Source organism: Camelus ferus, chromosome 4, assembly GCF_009834535.1.
Source record: "Camelus ferus isolate YT-003-E chromosome 4, BCGSAC_Cfer_1.0, whole genome shotgun sequence".
Classification (NCBI taxonomy): domain Eukaryota; kingdom Metazoa; phylum Chordata; class Mammalia; order Artiodactyla; family Camelidae; genus Camelus; species Camelus ferus.
This window is the reverse complement of record NC_045699.1, coordinates 52,439,110-52,460,891: the sequence shown is the minus strand read 5'-3', so window position 1 is coordinate 52,460,891 and position 21,782 is coordinate 52,439,110. Positions and strand designations below refer to the sequence as shown.

At 36.1% G+C, this 21,782-nt stretch overlaps 1 protein-coding gene across 1 annotated transcript in view; it reads right to left on the bottom strand.

Annotated features, from left to right (window-relative positions):
• Positions 1 to 21,782, bottom strand: part of RAD23B (RAD23 homolog B, nucleotide excision repair protein) — a 43,531-nt gene that overhangs the window by 9,707 nt on the left and 12,042 nt on the right. The window contains exons 2-6 of the mRNA XM_032478135.1: positions 19,222 to 19,303; positions 16,322 to 16,401; positions 13,206 to 13,474; positions 8,163 to 8,218; positions 2,303 to 2,430 (exon numbers count right to left, since the gene is read on the bottom strand). Of these exons, the coding sequence (XP_032334026.1) occupies positions 2,303 to 2,430; positions 8,163 to 8,218; positions 13,206 to 13,474; positions 16,322 to 16,401; positions 19,222 to 19,303 (615 nt within the window). The remainder of the gene's footprint in view (positions 1 to 2,302; positions 2,431 to 8,162; positions 8,219 to 13,205; positions 13,475 to 16,321; positions 16,402 to 19,221; positions 19,304 to 21,782) is intronic.

Here is a 21,782-nt window from a genome sequence, read left to right as displayed (position 1 = left end):
TACTGATCTACGGCTCTGAGAAAGTGTTCTCCAGAAAGTATCACATACAAATAATTAAAATTGATTATTCAAAATTTATAAAAAGTAAATAGGTATAAAAGAATCTTAAAGAATTAAATATTTAGGTGATGCTTTTTTTAAGCTTATGGCATTTATCTTCTGAAGTTATTATAACCTAAAACTGCACAAAATTTTTGGAATACCCAATTTAACGATTTACAAGACTTCTCACATACAGTTTATTAAAGTCTTTATGAAATCCTCATAGATTTTGGAAGGAGAATAAAGGAGAAAATATTGTATTTGAAAAAGCCATGGCAATAGTAATTGCTTCAATGGAAGACATAATCATAAACATATAAAGAACGAAGGGTAATGAACAGCAGGGCAATGCAGGCTGCCTGCATTAGATGTCACTCTAGGCACTGCAAACAAATGTTTTTGAGAGTCCACTAATCCAGACCCTTACACGAGGGGTTATTAAATGTTGACAAACTATATAGAGATTGAAGGTCCAAAAGCACCCAGCAAATTCTCAAACAAGTTTGTTAAACTACGAAGTTAATCATCGCTACAGATCTACCTCAAATTCTCACACACAGTCTTCAGCCTTCAATTAGATTGATAGTTCTTCCCATATAGTCACCCTCACACAGATGTCTCAAAAACTACTCAGTTAAAGGTAGCCGTTTTTTCAGTCTATGAAACAAATAGCAAATATATCAAAAACATTCAGTAAACTTTTTCATGAACTCATGTCTCATCTGTTCATTTGCATTTGATGCCAAATAGTAGCAACTTTGAAAATGGTGATTTTTTTATATCTCGAAATTTCAAATCTACTAGATCAAAATATCTGATACTATTAAACTTGTGCAGAATTCCAAATCAGGTATGAATAAAAACCACTCTATAAAAGCAAAGGCAACACTTTTAAGTAACTTGTGTTTTCTTGGTGGGGAGTGAAGGGACGACCACAGAGCCACGACGACTGTCAATATGACGATTCCTCAATTCCAAACAAACTGGTAAACAAATGAACTGCCTGCACTTCAAAGACTCTCCTCAAGAGGACAACGGAAAATAGAAGTCAAGAGATAAAATGATACGCTAATAAAAGGATTTGTGAATCTCATGCACAAGAGCAGACAAATGACTGGAGAAGGCAGGAGCACAGTTATTTGCTCAAGACTGGGGCTCTCTTGAAACTTGTCTCTGCAATGGAGTTTCTATCAGAAATAACAGCCTGGAAACAAAGGACTGGGTTAAACTGTGGAAAGTATTCCCCAAGGAGTTAGGACTCTGGATTTCTAATATATTTAGGGCAACTCAGGCTGTTGATAATACTCTAAAACACTAAAGACAATTACAGAATAAAATGTTTAGATTAAAAAAAAAGTTAATTTATATTGCAAGGTTCTACACTTTACTTTGGCCTGTGTCACATCTGTAAAACTAACATTCACTGTCATAAAATATCAAGGGTTTCAGTCCACCCCCACAACAATCTATTTCTCAAAAACCTTTGTTATTTAAAAAAAACCAAAAAACAAAACACAACTCATTCAAAATGCCCTCAATTGCTAAGGACTATAAACAAGTTAAAAATCAAATGCCAGTGGACCCAGTTGTAACATCACACACTAAATTAAATGCATGATGTCGGGTAACAAAGAATGAATGGGAAAATAGTGAATTAAAGAGTCCGTGCTCTAAAACGTTTCCTAAATCCTCGCAAATATCTGGGATCTTAACTGTCCAGATAAACCAGCTAATAAGTACCTGAATTTTTAAGAGAGATTTCTGAATTTTTAAAAGCTGGCAACTAATTACAAAAATTTATATACGGTATAAAATTTGGCTTGGGCTTCCAACTTGAAACTTTTGCTTTAAATAGTACATGCAGGATTATGCTGGCAGGCCAAAAAACAAACAAACAAACTACTAAAATGCTGGATTCAATAAGGTTTAAAATCTGCCCCCCTTACCCCCTAACCACACAGGTGGCATCCTCTGAGGATGACATAACTGGGGTAGAAAGTACCACTCCAAGTTTCAAGTGGACAGTTTTGCAACTCATTTAGCCATGTTGTTTTCTAACTGAAAATCATATCATAATCTTCTAGAAGAGGTTACATTTTATTAACACAAAATGTTAAACACACTAAGAAAAATAAAAGCATTATGTAAATTTGGCATATATTATTATTCTTCTGTGAACTGCAATTGTTCCTTTAAAAAAAAATCTGTTTGAGATTTTGGTCTTAAACAACTAGAACAAAGAAAGTAAAATGTTTCTCACCATTAAAAGATACTCCACTGCTCTGTCAGGGTTGTTGAAACTGGCTCTCAGGGCTGCAATTACTTGCTCTCGTTCATAGCCCATTGACATGATCTCAGTTACCATGTTCTCGTAAGACTGACCTGTCACTAAAAAAGGTGTGTGTGGGTGGAAGGAGGGGAAAGAAAAAGAACATTTAATAAATAAACACTCTCCTCAAAATTTACTGAGTGCATATATGTACACTACAATGCTAGGAATACAAAGATAAATAACAGCGTCGACTACAACATACACATGGTTGGCAGAATAACCCAACCCCTCCTCATCCCCAGAAACTACGAATATGCTATCATAAGGGTCCTGAAAAGTACGAGGGAGGCAGATAAGAGGGTCAGAGAATTAGAGGTAAGGAAGAGAGGACAAAGGCAGGGTCAGAGATGCTATGCTGCCGCCTTTGATGACAGAGGAAGGGGCTATGAGCCAAACAGTGTGGGCAGCCTCTGGAAGCTGCAAAGGACATAGAACAAATTCTCCCCCTGAGTCTCCAGGCTCTGACTTTAGCCCAATGATCCAGTCCCTAGATTTTAGTCCAGTGAGCCCCATATCAGACTTCTAACCTACAGTACTATAGATAATAAATCTGTGCTGCTTTATACTAAGTTGTGGTCACTTACTATAGTAGCAACAGAAAATGAATACAGCGTGTGTTTAATAAATATGATTAAAAAAATCAAGTACAAATGTAGCACACACACAGAACAGAATTAGCAAGTCAGGGAAGGTAACCTGAAGAGACAGATGAACTGATTTTTGAAAACAAGTAGCAGGGACATTTTAAGCAATGAACTATGCTGTAGTAAGTTCCGTTTTCTTTGACACCTTTTATTATCAAAGCAGGAGGGAAAAGGAGGTTGGAAACTATAAAGTTAGAATGTCCCATACCATAGAAAACTGGTACAACGCCCCAAGCACTATTATCCCTGTAAGTCACTTCCCATAGGTCTCTCCAACCCCGACTCACTCTTCATGGAAGCGTCAGACAACACTTATTTTAAAAAAGCCAACTCTCTCCCACTAAACTTAAACCTACCACACTTAAACCACCTTCTCTCCCACTTGTATTCTGGGTACCATTCCTTTGTTCACCTCCTCAAACAACCAGACCCTTTGGTTGTTCTCTCTTGTCCATCCCTGTCCACCTAATTATCCTGCTCAGCAGTTAACTATGCCCTAGAACGTCATCCTAAAGACAAAAACATGCCTCCTTGACTGCATCCCCATTCTCTTTCAGGAACTGGCCATCTGTCTGCTGTCTTCCCTTCACAGCCATAGCTGTCTGCACATGTTGTTGTCACTTCCTTACATTTGCTCCCTCCTCAACCAATACCACCAGAATGTGACTTTGGATCTTCCCTCAAATGTGTCCCATCATTTATTATCTGCTCTTCCCATTTCAATTAACAGCACCTCTACACATCCAAGTGCCTGAACCAGAAACCTTAGTGATTTCAATTCCCTTTCTCCTCCTTCCACATCTAACCTACCAGCATACCTGGGAGGTCCTATCTCTAGACTAGATCCCAAACCTATTTAGCTCCCTCTATCTCCCTGACTTCACTCAAGACTTCACAACAATCGCTGGTCTGGATTACACCCTGTTTCCTCTCCTGCCTCCAAGCCTACAATCCATTCTTCAACCAGTTGCATTAAGTGAGCTTTTAATAGAGAAAACTTAATTTTCATTTTGGGTTCCCAACTTCAACAACCCTCCACACACTACACTCCAACCACACCAATCTCTAGCTTACATCACAGGTCATAGCTGTTCCCACCCCACAAACTTCACATACACCAGTCTTCAACGGTCAGTTCCTTCACACGCTCCAGTTCTCATTTTTAAAACACTGCAGTCTCAGAGAGGGACTGCCTAACTAGTCTTAGTATAAGTAAGTGACTTTTCTTTTCTTTATGGATGCCATTAATTTTCTTAGTATCACTTATGACCTGCAATTTATTCAAAGTTTCAATCTATTTTCTTTCCCCTAACTGAACGCAGGTTCAACTGTGCAAGGGACTGTGTCATTTTTGGGTCACTATTTCCCTGACATAAGGTGACAACATCAGTTGAAAGATTTTTTTTTTTCCTGCAGAAGTTTTCTCTTCATATAGTATATTATACTAAAACTCTGTTCTATTCACTCCCCTTCCCCCTACTTTATTGAGAAATAATTGACATACATTACTGTGTAAGTTTAAGGCATAAGTTTGTACCTTTTGACCATCTTCCTCCAATTTCCTCTCCCCCACCCTTTGCCTCTGGAAATCACAAGTCTGACTTCTTTTTCTTTGAATTTTGTTGTGTTGTTTTGTTTTGAAGATTCTATGTATAAGTGAGATCCTACAGTATTTATCTCTGACTCATTTCACTTAGCATAATACCTTCAAGGTCCAACCACGTCGCAAATGGCAGGATTTCCTCATTTTCAATGGCTAATTCACTGATGGACATATAAGCTGCTTCCAAGTCTTGGCTATTGCAAATAATGCTATGAACATGGGGGTGCATGTACCTTTTCAAGTTAATGCTTTCATTTCCTTTAGATATATTCCCAGAAGTGGAACTGCTGGATCATATGGTAGTTCTATTTTTGAGGAACCTCAAAACACTGTTTTCCATGAACCTCAAAACACTGTTTTCCACAGTGGCTGCACCAATTTCCACTCTCACCAATAGTGTACAAGGGTTCCCTTTCTCCACACCCTCACCAGCATGTTGCCTTGTCTTTCTGATGACGGCCATTCTACCAGGCATGAAGTGATATCCCATTGCGGTTTTAATTTGCGTTTTCATAAAGACTAGTGATGTTGAGCTACTTTTCATTTATCTGTTAGTCTTCGGTGCATCTTCTTTGGAGAAGTGTCTGTTCAGGTCCTTTGCCCACTTTTTAACTGCGTTGTTTTTCTGCTATTGCGTTGTATGAGTTCTTTATATATTACAGATATTAACCTCTTATTATGTATCTAGTTTGCAAATATTTTCCCCATTCCATAGGCTGTCTTTTTACTTTGTTGATGGCAGAATTTTTAATACAGATATCCAAGAGCTATGAAAGCACAGCTTAAAAACCAAGTGTCACCAAGCAAATCCAGCATCTGATACCTGCTTAATGGCTTTCCCATCCCATAAAGTACTTAAGATATTCTTCTTAATTACCTACTGATATAATTCTAGCACACAGCATTCAAATGTCAATATACTTTCAGTAATCTAGTTCCCAGCTACAGAAACGAGCATTAATAACAAATAAAATTAAGAGCTGTGGAGTATCAGAACTGCACTATTTAACATAGTGGTTCTCACTTAAGCCTCACAAGAACTCTGTGAGAAAAGTTAATTTTCCTCTCCTTTTAAAGATAATGAGGCTGAGGCTCAGATAGATTAGTGATGAGGAACTTTATGTACGTCATTAAGAATGAGTTTTAGACTTATCTTCTAGGTCAGGAGGCACTATGAAAGGAACAATGACCTCACTGGATTTGCCTTTTAGAAAGTCCACTGTGGCAGGGAATAGACTAGTTAGACGAAGATAATACAAGAGTTATCAGCAGGGTAAGGGAACGGACTAAAGCAATTAAGTGGCAGTGGAAACAAACACTCCAGAGACTAGAAAGGAGAATCAACAGGACTCCTGGGCTCACTGAGCCAAGAGGGGCTGAGAGTCAAATTACTGGTTGATGCCAATAATTTGGTAGACAGTGGATGACAATGAAAGCAAAGAAGGGAACAAAGGAGAAGAATCTGATAGGAGAATAAAAAAAATGAGTCAATTTGGAATCTAAGGAGTTTGTGGAGCTTATAGGTTTTCCAGTTGGCAGTTTAAAGAATGAGTCTGGGAAGTCACAGGGAGATGTATACTGCCGTTACAGTTCCGGAAATCCTTACAGTATAGCTGACCCTTGAGCAATATGGGTTTGAACTGTGTTAGTCCACTAATTAAGTAGATTTTTTTCCCAATAAATTGCTACTAGTACCACATGATCCACGGTTGGTTGATTCTGCAAATGCAGAACCATGGATATGGAGGGCAGACTGTAAAGTTGTATGTGGAGTTTTGACTGTGCAGGGTTGGCACCCCTAACCCCTGAGTTATTCGAGGGTCAACTGGATATGGGTGGTATTTGCCATTCCCAGAGTCTGAACTTTGAACTATGGTCTAGGGCAGAACCACACAAAACCCATACATGGAAGGGCCAGTTTAGACAGAAAGAATTAACTAGAAAGCTTGAGAAGGAATAGTCAGAGGTATGGATCAAGAAAAGAGTGTTGTCACAGAAGTCAAAGAAGGAACATTTAAAGAAGCAGGGTACCAACATAAAGGCTGGATAAATTAAAGATGAAAGAGTAAAGGGATCCCAGGAGCATAAAGCTGAGAATGGCTGCTCTAAGAGATACAAGATGTAAAGGGTAAGGCATCACCACCAGCCTGCAGCAGCAGCGACTCGAGCTGTGGTCTCCTGCTTGGCAGCATCAATGCATTCCAACTGAAGCAGCAAAGGCGACAGCCAGAGCGTTCAGCAGCACGAGGGGCAAGGGCCAGCTGGCCCCAGCTCTGACGGTACTGAGCACTTTACTGATCTCTAGCTGATCTCCCTGAGCTCTTCCAGCATCTATCCCTGTACAATTTTCTAAGATCAAGCCTTTCCTTGTTTGAAATAGAGTGATTTCTGTTTTCCTGATTGGACACTAACTCATACTCATTTGGTGGCAGAGTAATCCCAGAAAACAGCTCCTCAAAGATGTGAATGTGGGTTTGGTAGATTCAGGTGATCTTAATGGATCAAACAACTATTTTGCCACTACATGCTATGGGCAACCAACATGCCATTTTCCACGGCAATGAGGGCATCATGGAGTTCAAGCCCAATCAGGTCAGAGGGCCAAGTCCTTATCTTATGAGACACTACTGCTGTTGGAACCCTGCTGCTGCAGTAACTGAACAAGGAATCCAGGAGCCCGTATTTCACCGAAGACGCTACTCCCAGTCGCTCCCAGTCTTCTGCCCCTCTACCATTCCCAGCAGTACAGAAGAGCACCAAAGGGCAGCAATAGGGATGCCCGCCAGACCAGTAATGCACGGTGACAGCAGGAACTGTACCAGGAAGTTACAGGGGGAAAACGGGCAAAAAACCCAAAACCAAACAAAAAAATCTGATTCTTGACAGATAAGGTGTGAACGGGAGTAGAAAAAAACATTTTTCAACAAGTGAAATTAAAAGTCAGGATAAGGGGGAGGGTATATAGCTCAGTGGTAGGGTACCTGCTTAGCATGCATGAGGTTCTGGGTTCAATCCCCACCACCTCCATTAAAAATAAACAAATAAACCTAATTATCTCCCCCAAATAAATAAATAAATGTCAGGATAAAAAGGCATTTTCAATGCAAGCATAACATTAAGTTACAAGATACAGATGGGAACGTATAGGGCTATAAACTGAAATAAAGGCCGCAGGTGAGAAAGATGAAATGTGAGACAGATTTAGGAACATTTTATACTCATTTTTAAGATATTCTGTAATAAACCTGTACACAGATCAAACTTTGTTAATATCTCATTTGAAATCCACATCTGGAAAACAGAAAATTATCTGCTTTAAAGAAAAAAGTCTAATAGTAACTGAACTCTAATAGTACGATTTAAAGGATTCAATATACAAAATATTAATTTACAGTCTTTGGTAACATTAATTGAATTATCTAAATCATTTAGCAGCTTGATTATAAGCAACTATAAATGAACACACTTTCACGATCTAGAAACATGAAACTTAAACGTCCTCCCTGTCTCTCATAAGGTTATTTACAATGTGGATACTTACCAAGTGCACTTGTTGCATCTTCAAAAAGGTTTGACCGAGAAGAATCTCCTGATGTGCTGGTAAAAGGTTTTTAGAAAATCATGTATCAGAAAGTATGTAAAATTTAAAGTTTAGTAACTGTCCTATTTGTAAAGAGATTCTTTGACTTTAATCAAAAGTAAAAGTCTGGCTACAGTATTAAAAAAGGTGTCCAGATTAAATGGCAAAGCTTTATCCATAACATTAATCACTGGGGAAGAATTTTCAATCTTAATATTCATTCTGTCCTGCAAATCCATCATTTTAAACGTCGAAAGACATAAAATAACATCCTTACAGATAGCTTAACATTTAAGGAATGCAAGCAAGATAGTGGTCAACTCTTTCCCTGAAAGAATTTACAAGAAAACTTAAATAATCTAAAAATTAAGTCACAGTCCTATACATGATAAACAGCACACGTAGAAACTGCATTCGACTGGAAAGGCCTGGGAGGTCTTTATAGCGGAATTTCAGTTAGATCTCATAGGTAAGTTTTCAACAGAGAAGCTGCAAGAAGGCATTCAGGTCAAGGAACATGACAAACAAAAAATGCAGATGTGGGATAAACCCAAATTATAACCAAGTTTTAAATCAGTTTAAAAGGACTAAGTTTCTGTTGGGCAATTGCAGAAGATGAGTTTGGAAAAACAAGGAAGACACAAACAAGATAATGAAAGACCATAAAGAGAAGGCCAAAGAAAAATAAAGTTTACAGAAGTGTAAAGACTGCAGTTAGCAGTTTAGATTAAAACATACATGTAACACAAAAAACACATATGCCTCTGTCCCAATTTTACAAAAGAAACGCAGTAGATTTTAGTTCTCAGAAAACCCTACAACATGGCAAAAGCAATGGAAATAAAAAAAATACCAAAGTTTGAATGCATAAATTACTTTTCAAGCTACAGATTCTTCATCAATACAGTGAAGTCAACAATGGTACCCATGTATCCCCAAGTACTGTGGGCAGGTAAAGTGCTTACTAACAAAGTGCCTGGCACTGTAACACTCAACATGATTGTTATGATTAAAACAATCCTTTGGTATAATTTTTAAAGTATCTTCATTAACTAGATAGTAAAACTAATGTGTAGAAGGCAGAACTTCAAAAAGAACTATATACTATAGCTCTGTATTTTACATATAGGAAAACAAATTCTCCTGCCCAAGGCCCCTACCCAGAGACAACCACCACTATCAGTTTCTTGGGTCTTGCTCTTGTGTGTTTCAACAATTACTGCATGCCAGCAGAGCCACAACTGCCTCCATTTCTCCCACAGACTCACAGTATTCTATTTAATTGACCAAATCAAACCATTATTAAGAAATGTTGTTTGGTTTCCCAACCTTGAAATTTTCTGTCGTCAAATTTATTAATCCTTCCTTTTATGGCTTTCTGGGTCAAGATGATTTTCCCCATGCTCTCCTCTAGTTTATGGTTTCACTTTTACATTAAATCTTTATCCATCTAGGATTTATTTTTCTAAGTGTGAGATACGTGATCCATCTTTTTTACCTCCAGATGGCTAGACATTTATCCCAACAGCATTTTTCCCACAGTGGTCTGAAATTACATCTTTATCTTATATTAAGTCCTAGTATGTATTTTGGTCTGTTTCTAGACTAGTTTTACCAAGCAGTCTTTCTGGTAAGAGCCATTCTAAATTGCTGAAATCATTACTATGTATAATTCATTTTACTATCTGGTAGAATCAGTCCCCTTCATTACAGTTCTTTTATAGAACAATCTGCGCTATTTTTGCACATTGCTTAAAAATTTCTTTTGAAACATTACAGATTAGACTGAGATACTGTTTAACCACCATTCTTCAATCTGGATTCTGTCTCACCAGTTCTCCCCTCCCCATCCACAGAAGAAACTACTTTATCAGTTAGTGTGCTGTCCCTCTGCTGTTTTTCTACACATTAATATGCTTGCCCACAGAAAATATGCAATGTTAGGTAGCTTTTGTTTGGTTTACAGTTATTGCCTATATGTCTCAGCAATCTGCTGCTTTTTTCACCTGATAACAAAGCCTCGAAACCAAATTCATTTAATATGCATATATACTGCATACTTTAACTGGCCAGTAGTATTGGATATCAGAATTTCTCAATCTTTAGGAAGCTTCAGAGCTTCACCAACCAGAAAGAGAAAGAAAAATATCATACGAGATCGCTCATATGTGGAAATCTAAACAAAACAAAACAAAAACCATAAATACAAAACAGAAACAGACTCATAGACAAAGGACAAAAACTTGTGGTTGCCAAGGGGGAAGGGGGTGGGAAGGGATAGATTGGGAGTTCAAAAATTTGTAGATACTGACAGGCTATGTAGAATAGATAAACAAGATTATGTTGTATAGCACAGGGAAATATATACAAGATCTTGTGGTAGCTCACAGTGAGAAAAATATGACAATGAATATATGTATGTTCATGTATAACTGAAAAATTGTGCTCTACACTGGAATTTGACACAACATTGTAAAATGACTATAACTCAATAAAAAGATGTTTATTAAAAAAAAAAAAAAAGAGCTTCACCAAGAGAGCTTGTTAAACTATAGACTTCTGGGACCCACCCCCAGATAATTCTGATTTAGAGGTCTGGGGTGGAGCCTAAGAACTAATTTCAAAAACTCCCAATGACACTGATGCTGCCTACTGACTACCATGCTATGAATAGCACACATCTCTAACACAAACAAACCACAAGTCAAGCCATTCCCTTACTACTGGATATCTGGGTTGGTTCCAATTTGTCCTTAATTACAAATACAGTCCTTGTGCACAAGTGCAATTTCTCTATGGCAGATATCAACAAGTGGAATTTTCATTGTTTTAACAGGTGGTTTCTAAAGAACAAAACTGACCTCAAGAAACAAATCCCTAGCAATGAAATGTCAGGCCAGCGCTGGCAGACAAACTTTCTGACACCCCTCAGATCCGTAACAGCACACCTCTTGATAATTATCTCACCGAGTCCCGCGCTTTGCAGGACACTAAACGTTTTACAGCACAAATGTCGGGACTAAGGTACTTAAACAGCTGGCTTTCTGAGCTCCTCTCATCTTTCCCTTTCTGTGCTCTCCCTTCTTTGAGGTGTATAATTTTGGGAAATAAGAGTAAATGGTTGGTGTACAAAGCCCAAGTAAGTAAGCAACTCTGGAGCCTACTTTTCTGACCATCAACTCCTTTATGCAACATCTTTAGGTCTGAAAAGGTGATCCTGACTCTTGAGAATAGGGAAATAAAACTGTATTTCCAGGAAGAAATAAAAAGAATAGAGACAATAAAGAAATATGAACTGATGATATTAGCACATTAAAATGTATTGATCAATCTGGAAATTCCCACACCATGAGCCTTTTAAAAGGAGCTTAAAGCAATTAAGAAAATGATACTGTACTGATTCAAAAACATATTTAATTAAATTTACAATGTTTGAATGATTTGGAAAACCAATCTCTTAAACATGTATGTTCCCTACCATATACAGAACAGATGTAATAGCCTTTTGATGCAATAGCATAACCTGACTCTGGGTAGTCTCCCACTAGGTAAGTGTCGAAAGCAATCTAGCTGTATATGGGAGAGGTTACGGGGTTTCAGAATGCCTAAAGCAAAGTGCAGCAGACTTGGGAAAATATTTTACTACCTGAATCTGTACTCTCCTTTTAGGGAATCAATTCCTTTAAAACAGACCCCATTACCAAAGGGAAAGAAGGTTGAGGATAAATTCTGAGTTTGGGATTAACATACACACACACTACTACATACAAAACAGATAAACAACAAGGACCTATTGTACAGCACAGGGAACTGTATCAAATATCTTGTAATAATCTATAATGGAAAAGATTCTGAAAAACAGTAGAGATCTATATGTAAAACAAACCAAAAAAAACAGGCCCAAGTGAGCAATGAACCAGGTGACTCAAACCCCACCCAACGTGGTTGCCTGGGTTGGACACAGAAACCGTTCACACTCAAAGGCAGAGCATTAAAATGAAGGATCACGACTAAATTTTTTATGATCACTGTTGTATTTATCACAGACATCCTTCCATGTTTCCAACTGCTACATAGTTTTCCATTGTGTCTGGTTCTGATTCAAGGACTCTACTGCCACTGAGGCCCTGAGTTGCACCAAAGTCACAAAATACAAGGAGAGATCCAGGGCCAGTGTACACTGGACATAATACAACTCGTGCTCTCAGATAAAGGAGAGATTGCTTCGTACGATTTCCAGCCAAGAGAATTGAGACATTGGCTATTTTATTAATCATTGGGGAAAAAAATTCTCTGCCACAAACTACTCAATAATCCTAGCTGCCAACTTCCCACAAGAATTTATTTCTTGCTCCCAAAATATCCCAGGACTTTTTCTTTTGTTCTAAAAGATCTAAACGGGCAAAAACTCAAATTTCTTCACAAGCTCACCTCTATGAGATAGGTCCTACTGTCTTCCACATTTGACAGATGAGAAAAAAAATCCAAAGATGTTAATTACTTTTCTAAGTTTAAGCCCTAACAAATGTCAGATCCAGACATAGTATTATGTAGCAAGTGGGAAAATTCACTGACATGGAAGTATGTTTATGATATATGTGACAATAATCAGAAAGAATACAGATCACATATAAATAATGACTGGGGGAGATGTCAAGTCATTTATGATACGTCAAGTTATAATATAATGTCAGGTTATTTTATAATTCGTTTTGGTCATTTGTATTTCCTAACTTTTCTACACAAAATGAATAATGACTTTGACCCTTTTTTCCCTCCCCCAACCTTGGGGGATAAAAAACAATTTAGAATATATAAATCCAGTTATGGAAATTTAAACAGACATAAGCATACTATTTCAGTCAGGGTTCAAAGTATAGAAAAAAATTTAACACAGCAGATTGAAAGTTAGTTTGATCAAAGCAATAAGCAAAATAAATACACACATGAAGTTCTTGTTATGAATATATTCTGAGATACAATTTCCTAGAATCCAGTTCTTACCTATCAGTTGATGTTGGACTAGTAGCCACTGGTGTTTCTGCTGGCTTTTCTGCAGGTTTCTCTTGTTTCGTTGCACTAGCAGGTGCAGGTTCAGAGGATGTCGTCGTTGATGCTGGAGTGATGGATGCAGGTGTGGGAGGAGGAGCCAAAGCAGGGGCAGGGGTTGGCGCCTGAGCCCCAGCTGGTGCTGTGGAGGAGCTAACTGTGGTAGTGGTGGCAGAATTCGACTGCTGAGTTGTAGCTGGTGCTGGTGTTGTTACTGCTTTGGGCTAAACACATCACAAAACAAAATAACGCATTTTCATAAAATGTTTTATTACTTGATCCCTGGATGCTACAAACAAAAATAACACTAATACAATCTTGTAACTTGAGAATAATTTTGTAAGGTGACAAAAATAGATGATGAATATTAGCAATGAGTCACTGTGTTACTCTTTCAAAGCTGATGAGAGCGCATATATAAAACCTTAACCATTAACCTTAATTAGCCTGAGCCAATGGTTTCAATGAAAAAGAATCAAAAGAAGCCAATATTGTAAAATATACAGGATATGTATCCAAAAAAAGAATCACATAATTTTCCCCAAACTTTACAATTCCTTGGTTATAACTTCAAACCAAGTTTCTTGGTTATAATTTTGAAGTATTTATTGTCACTTGAAAGCATTACCAAAATAACTTTCTTGAAATGGAAGTATAAATGGAAGTACGGTTAATGAACATGCCAAATATTCTACTGTGTTTCAGAAGAGGGAGGAAAATCCCAATACTGACTATAAACCAAGAGTTATAAGTACAAAGAGGTTAACATAACTTTTGAGATGTGTATGTAGTTAAACAAAGGCCAAATAAAGTTATAACCACATGCTCAGCACTTTCTGAACTAAAGCAGAGCCATAAACATTACCAAGCAAAAAGCAATTACATATATGTAAAAATCATACTGTATGAGTTTTATTCTCCTAAAGCCTATCAATGCTCACTACCTGTTTAACTTATACTTTTCCTAAGGAGAAAATGTAAATGTTTTGATGGAAGATGGGGTTAAAATTCAACATAATTTGCCCCAAGTATAAATTAACAAACTGTAAATGTAATGAGTGGATTTGTGTCTTGCTCAATTTGAGCTAGTACAGAGTGTATTGGAACAAAGTGCCTAGTGCAAGGTAGGGGGATGGAACTTTAAAAATACACGTAGCACTCACTCCCTCCTTGGCTTATGTAAGAGTCTAACATTTGGCTCTGTAATTTTAACTGTCAATATAATACTCTGCAAATTACTAATGTTCTATAATTCCAACTAGATAAAAATGTAATTTAAATGCACGATGCCCATTTTAATATTTCTCTTAAGATTATCCGTGATCAATATAATATTGTAATATACCATGTCCTCAAGGTCTCTGTTGCCACAAAGAGCTATTTAAGCCTCATTTTAAATAGTACCAAACCCATCTGCTTTTCAAAGTTCCTCTGCTTACTTCTGATACTAATTTTTCCTAGCTCTTCTTTGTAATAAGGTAATTTCTCATTGCTTCTATCATGTTTAATTGTAGCGGTCTTCCCCTTCTAATGGCTGGCTCTCAAATGCATGCACCTATTCTGAGACCTATCCTGCTTACCTTTTAGTTATGTTCTTAATAGTCAAGGTTACTATAATACTAAAGGAAATAAGACCGTAACAAATACATACCCAGATGTATAGCTACCAAATTTTCGACTATGTTCTAGACAAAGAAATATTATTCAGCCCTAAAAAGGACAGAAATTCTGGCACATGCTACAATGTGGAAGAACCTTGAAGACATTATGCTAAGGGAAAATAGCAAGTCATAAAAGGACAAATACTTTAAGATTCCACTTACATGAGGAACACAAGAGTAGTCAAAATCATACACAGAATGTAGAATGTCAGGGGCTGGGGGATGGGAGAAATGGGTAGTTACTATTTTAATTGGTATAGTTTCCGTTTGGGAAAATGAAAAAAGTTCTGGTGAGAAACGGTGGTGATTACATTAACAATGTGAATGTACTTAATGCCACTGAACTGTACACTAAAAACTGTTAAACTGGTATATTTTGTGTTATGTATCTTATCACTATTTTGAAAAAACTAGAGACAAAGTTTCCTCACATGATTCTGTTCTTCTATATTTAAAGTTTAACATTTATCAAATATGTGCTTAAATATAGTAAAATCAGTACGGTTCTTAATGGATTAAAAGTTTTTAAATCCAACATATGCAAACTGGTTAGCTGATTTTTTCCCTCACTACAAAATATGAAGTAATTAAAGCTTATTTGTTCAACTCTATTTTCTATTGCTTATCTCAATTATTTTGAGACTTCAAAAAAAAAATCCACATTTATTCTACTTTCAGTCTTTGATAAACTGGTTCCAATTACGTAGTTAAAGTTATTTTCAGTGCTAAAAGTAACACTGTTCTTCTCAGATTATTAGGATTTTAGAATTCTGGATTATAATTCAGTCCTAAAAATTAATGTTATGAGTACTACCACTCCTTTATTTGTCGTCACTCTCCACTGGATGTTTATGTATCTTTAAACAAGTATACAAATAAAATGAAATCCTGAAAGAATCTATTACTTGCTTTAGAGAAAAACTTTGACTTTTATAAAATGTACCAAATATATTTCAGTCCAATAATCACAAAACAATTCCTGTTTAAAACTTTCTCACAATAATTACTCCATCATTCCCCCTTAGCTGCCTTTTCCTTTTTTAGTCTAAAAATCTACCCCATTAACTAAGAAATATCACCAAAATTATTAGTCTATATGCCTCTTCTGCCTTGAGGCATTTGTCAAGTAGAGTACATCAAGTCCCTTTAAGGTGCTCTTCAAAACCTAGTAACTTTTTAACATGACATTTCACATATTCATTGCTTTGATGTATTTAAAATTATGCTCAAACTACAAATATATTAAATTATTAGCTTTATGGTTGACCCAAACTGTTAAAACCTTTAATAACAAGTAAGTGCATCCAATATGGATGTGTATCAACTATTTTCACTTAAAAGTGTAAAAGACTTGAGATTTTTTTTAAAACTCGCATGCACAAAGACAGACAGAATGAGGCTGAAACTTACTTTTGTCACCATAACCACCACAAAGTTTTTCTCATCGATTTTATATTCTTTTAGAGCAGTATCATCATTGAGGATTTTGCCTAGTACATTAAGGAAAAAAACATATTATTGCAGGCAGAGCGACCTTTGCTTTACCCATAACTGAGGTTAAAACAATCACCAACATCAATCCTATCAATTAAAACTTTTCCCAAAGAAAAACATTAACCAATTAGCCAAAATAAAGATAAGCATAAATGGATACATGATTAGTGAAGAAGCCTAAGCATTTGACTAAGATATAAAACACATACACTGTATGTAGATAACCCAATCCCAAGCAATTCTTAAAAATTATTACTTATAGTAAAAAGACTTGCTGGGTAAGGAAACATTAAGGTCCTGAGAAAGGGGAGATCATGAAGACAAATAAAATCCAATACTGAGATGGCTCAAGGATCCCCAGGGGATAACCTATAATCCTTCTTGATGGAAGGAGAAAAGAACAAACTTCCTACTCCCACAAATATTGGATATCTGCAAAACAGAAATACTCCACTGCTATAAAAGGTACTCATGACGGCTTCATACACAGAAACGACAAGATGATACAGAACTGAGTAAGGCACAAGAAGTGTGTAAGAGTCTGGTCTTGCAGAAGGTCAAATGTGAGGCCAGGATACCTTCAGGTTTCCTTTTCCTTTAATTTAGCTTTTCATTAAAAAAAATTATTGAATCAAAAGCTGCAAGCATTAAGACAGAAAGGTCTCTGCCTTGGATAGGAATGAGAAAACAGGCCAAGACTAGGAACCAGAAATTCTACTTTTATGTCTGCCACCAACTCCCTGTACCTCTTCAGGCTTCTGATTCCTGATCACAGGGCTAGTGTTTCCTCTAAACCACCTTAGTTAAGAAAATACTACAAAATCTCTACCTAGGAAGAGACAAGAATCCAAGGGCAATTCAAGGTCCACCTTACTGACATCTACAATGACAGTGTTCAGCATTTCTTTTGAAGGACAAAAAAAAAAAAAAAAAAAAAGAATTTCCTGCACAAAATTAGCGTATCAAGTCTATTTTTAACATATATTTCCCTGGTTACTACTGAGGCTAGTTAAATTTGCAACTTCTTATTTATATCCTTTGCTGCTTTTTAATTGGATCAGCCTCTCCTTACTGATTCGTAAGAACTCTTTATATGATCTGAATATTAATCTTTTCTTGTTACTTATTTATTGTGTCTTTTGACCAATAAGGCTTTCTATATTCTTCAGTCAATTTTGGTATTTTATTTAAAAACCAGATAAACTGAAATTTTAATTTTACAGGAATGATTCCAAGTACATTAATAAACGTGATCAGTACAAATGGTTTCATTTCAATAGATTAAAAAAGATGCTCGGATCGATTAAAAATACAAAAGCCAGAGAAGGAACAGTCTCTTCAACAAATAGTGCTGGGAAAACTGGAGGAACAAACACAGACAATGAAAGTGGACCTCTATTTTGCACCACTCACAAAAATTAACTTGAAATAGATCAAAGACAAATATAAGGTCTGATACCATAAATCTCCTGGAAGCAAACATAGGGAAGAGTTCATCAATATTGGTCTTGGCAATAATTTGGGGGGCATGATGCAAAAAGCACACACAAAAAAATCAACAAATGGGATTACATCAAACTCAAAAGCAAAAGAAACAATTAAAATGAAAAAAAACCTACAGAATGGGAAATGTTTGCAAACCATCTATCAGATATGAGGTTAATATCTCCAAAATATATAATGAACTCAGTCAACTCAGTAATAAAAAAACCAAACAACCTGAAAAGATACTCATCATCACTGATCATCAGGGAAATACAAACCAAAACAACGAGATATTACCTCACACCTATTAGAATGGCCATCATCAAGAAGACAAAGAGGGGCTGGTGAGGTTGTGGTGAAAAAAGATTCCTTATGCACTGTTGGTGGGGACGTAAAGTGGTCCAACCACTATGGAGAACAATATAGAGGATCCTCAAAAAATTAAAAATGGATCTACCATACAATTCAGCAATTCCACTTTGGGGTATATACCCAAAGGAAATGAAAACAGGATTTTGGCAAGACATATGCACTTTCATGTCTACAGCAGCAATATTCACAATAGCCAAGATATGAAAACAACCCGTGTGCCCATCAATGGATGAATGAATAAAAAGAAGTAACCCATATATACAGTATTTTTCAGCCACAAGAAAGAAGATATCATTCCATCTTCAACAACAAAGATGGACATTGAGAACATTATGCTGAGTGAGGTAAGTCAAATATTGTGTATCACTTATATGTGGAATCCTTAAAGAAGTTAAACTTGTGAAAAACAGAATATTTTAACTTAGTGGATTACCAAGGATTTGGGGCACAGGGGAGGCAAGACTGACGGTGTTTAAGGGTACAAACTTGTAATGGGTAGTAAATAAGCCACAGAGATCCAATGCACAATATAATGAATAATACTGCACCACAATACTGTCCAATAATAATGCAATATGATAAATACTGCTACATTGTCAATCATGTCACAATCTATAAATGTTAAAAGAGTAACACCTTACACTTACAGAATGTCTCATATCAAAGTGATTCAATAAAAAATTTTCACTTAGAAAAAACCAGAGACAGTTATATAACACTTAAAAAAGATAAAATTAGCAAAACTAACATCATTAGATAGAGAAATACATAAAGCAAATGTGAATAGAGGACTAAATTTTAACAACATACTCAAATGACTGCTTATTCACTGCTTTTATCTGTACAATGTTTCTGACAGAATTTGTACATGCTACAATTCATTAAGATGGCAATTCCTAGAACTAAAATATCACAGTGAGCAAGAAAATGATATATTAATTTCAGTATGTAATTCATACCTGCATAAATTAATTTTTGACCTGCCACAGGAAAGGCATCTTTCCCTTTTTCAGATTCTATCTTCTCTTTCAGTGCTTTCACCTAGAGGAAAATAAAATTTTTTTGAAAAAGTCTAAACAACAAATGACAATTCAGAATCTGAATAAATGATGTAAGGTAGAACTTTAATACATATTACTAATGCTTTCAAAAACTTAAAAGATGTCCTTTAAATATTATATCAAAAAGACTCATTATTAATAACCCATTATTATTAGGTATGATAGGTATAAACTTTGTTTAACCACCATCTGTTATATATACATACTTTAAAACAAAACCTTCACCAGTCAACTTTATAAATCTATTCAAAGTAAAGGTTTCAACAGCAAAAAGTTTTGATTCTCATTATAAAGTTTATGGGCTCATTTCCCAGAGTAAGAAAGCAAAGAAAAGGTCTAAGAAATAAAATGGTCTCGTCTACAATAATAACAAAGGTTAAATGAGAATGTTAAGAGGCAAATTACTCACTTTAAAAGTGGTTAGTGTTTCATTATAATCACCTGAGGGGGCTTTACAAAGATTAATTTTAAAGCATAATTTCTGAGGGTAGGGTCTGACGGACATAAGTATTTTTTAAAAGCTTTACAGTAGGTTCCAAAATTCAGCCAAGGTTAAGAACCACTGTATTCCTTAAATGATCTTGAACAAGTAGCCTAGTTTTTCTCAGCATCAGTCTCATCTATAAACTAAGAGGGCCTGGAACAGACAATCTTTATGGTCTTTCTGACTCCTAAGGTTACATGACAACAGGCTTATTATTAAGTATTTGGAAAATGAGTCTAATCAATTTCTGAAGTAGGGTGGCACAGGAGTAAAAAATGCAAGGAAACATAATGGAACTAAATTTCATTACTTTTAAGGCCCAAGAATCATGGAGGGAAATTTCATTACCTTCAATTTCCCAGAATACTTCTGAAAATTGTCTAAGTTGATATTTCTGAGCTTTAAGTGGAAAACTTTACAGAACAGGGATACAAAGGGAGGTTCCTCCCCAAATCACACTGCTACTATTAAGTAGTAGCTGAAACCCAAAACCAGCTCTCTGACTCCAAGCTTTAGAGCAGAGTATTTTGCAGATTCCACATAAATCACCCTTGCAGTATACTGACCTTCCTACAGTTAGTCAGTACCATCACTGCTATTCTGATGTTCCCCAAAGTAGAAATCCATCACAAGAATCTCAACCCACTATATAAAGGTGGAAAATAAAAGATACTACCTAAATTTTAAAGCAACCTTTAAAGACCATCCAGTTAAGCCCCTGTGTTGCTACACGATGCTAAGACCTAGAGCATGATTCTTAAGGTGTGATCCAGGGAGTCCCGAAGGTTCTCAGGACCCTGGTAGGTGGTCTGCAAGAGCTAAAGACATCGTCTTTTTTCCCACCCCCATTTTCTCACAAGTATACAGCTGTGTCTTCCAGAGGCTACAAGGCATGTGGTACCACGAAAGACTGAATGCAGAAGCAGCTGAGACTCCAGTTATTCTATTAAGTCAAGCATGAAAGAGATTTGAAAAACAAGTGTCAGTCTTCTCGATGCTTTTTGTTATTGTTGTTTACACACAAAAAATTAATTGTAACACTTAATGGATTTATTATTTTTAAATAAACAAGTAATTTCCCAGTTTAAATTTCTAATACAGTAAATAACAACAAATACAAGTATATACACATAAGTTATTTTGGAGCCCTCAATAATTTTTAAGTGTGAAAGGGTCTTAAAAACAAAAGTTTGAGAACTGCTATCTTACATGCTAAATGGACTGCTCAGAGTCAAATGAGTGGTGGCAGAGCCAGGTGAGAGCATTCTGTGGTGAATGATAAGCTTCTGTGTACATCTTTTTGTTTAGAGAGGGAGAAGAGATGCAAATATTTGTATGTGATTGCTGGGTGAAAATCACAAATGAATTACAGACCACATGCGTCACTATGAGTGAATCCAGTTCTCAGAACATAACACAGTGATTTAGCACATAGCAGGTGCTCAATTATCTCTTGCTAAATGAGTAAGTTAATCTAGTATAGAAATATGTGAAAAGAAAAGGAAATTAAGAAAAAATACATGAAGAAAAAGGTAAAAGAAATAAAATTTTAAAAATAAGCAAGAATCTCACTTCTTAACAGGTCAGGATGAGTAGGCAATTTAGATAGACCTAATTATATATGTGCTTTTCTATCCTACAGGGACTATATTTTTATTTCCAAGACCCACAGCACAGATATTTTTAAAGTTTAGACTATTTCACTATTTTCAAAAACCTAAATAAGTAAATAAAACGCACTAACTTTGTATATCAAAAAGGAGGGACTCAAAAAACAAAAATCCTTGTAAGTTAAGGAAAGTAGGACAAATAACAAAAAAACACCTCCAATCATTTATTACTAAACAACATTGGCTTCAAAGAAATCAACTGTGGTTAAATATTACGAACAAAACAATGAGAACTCTACACACATCAACATCTACACGACGTGGCTAAAAAAGTACTCGTAAACTAACACTAAACGTGTTTATCA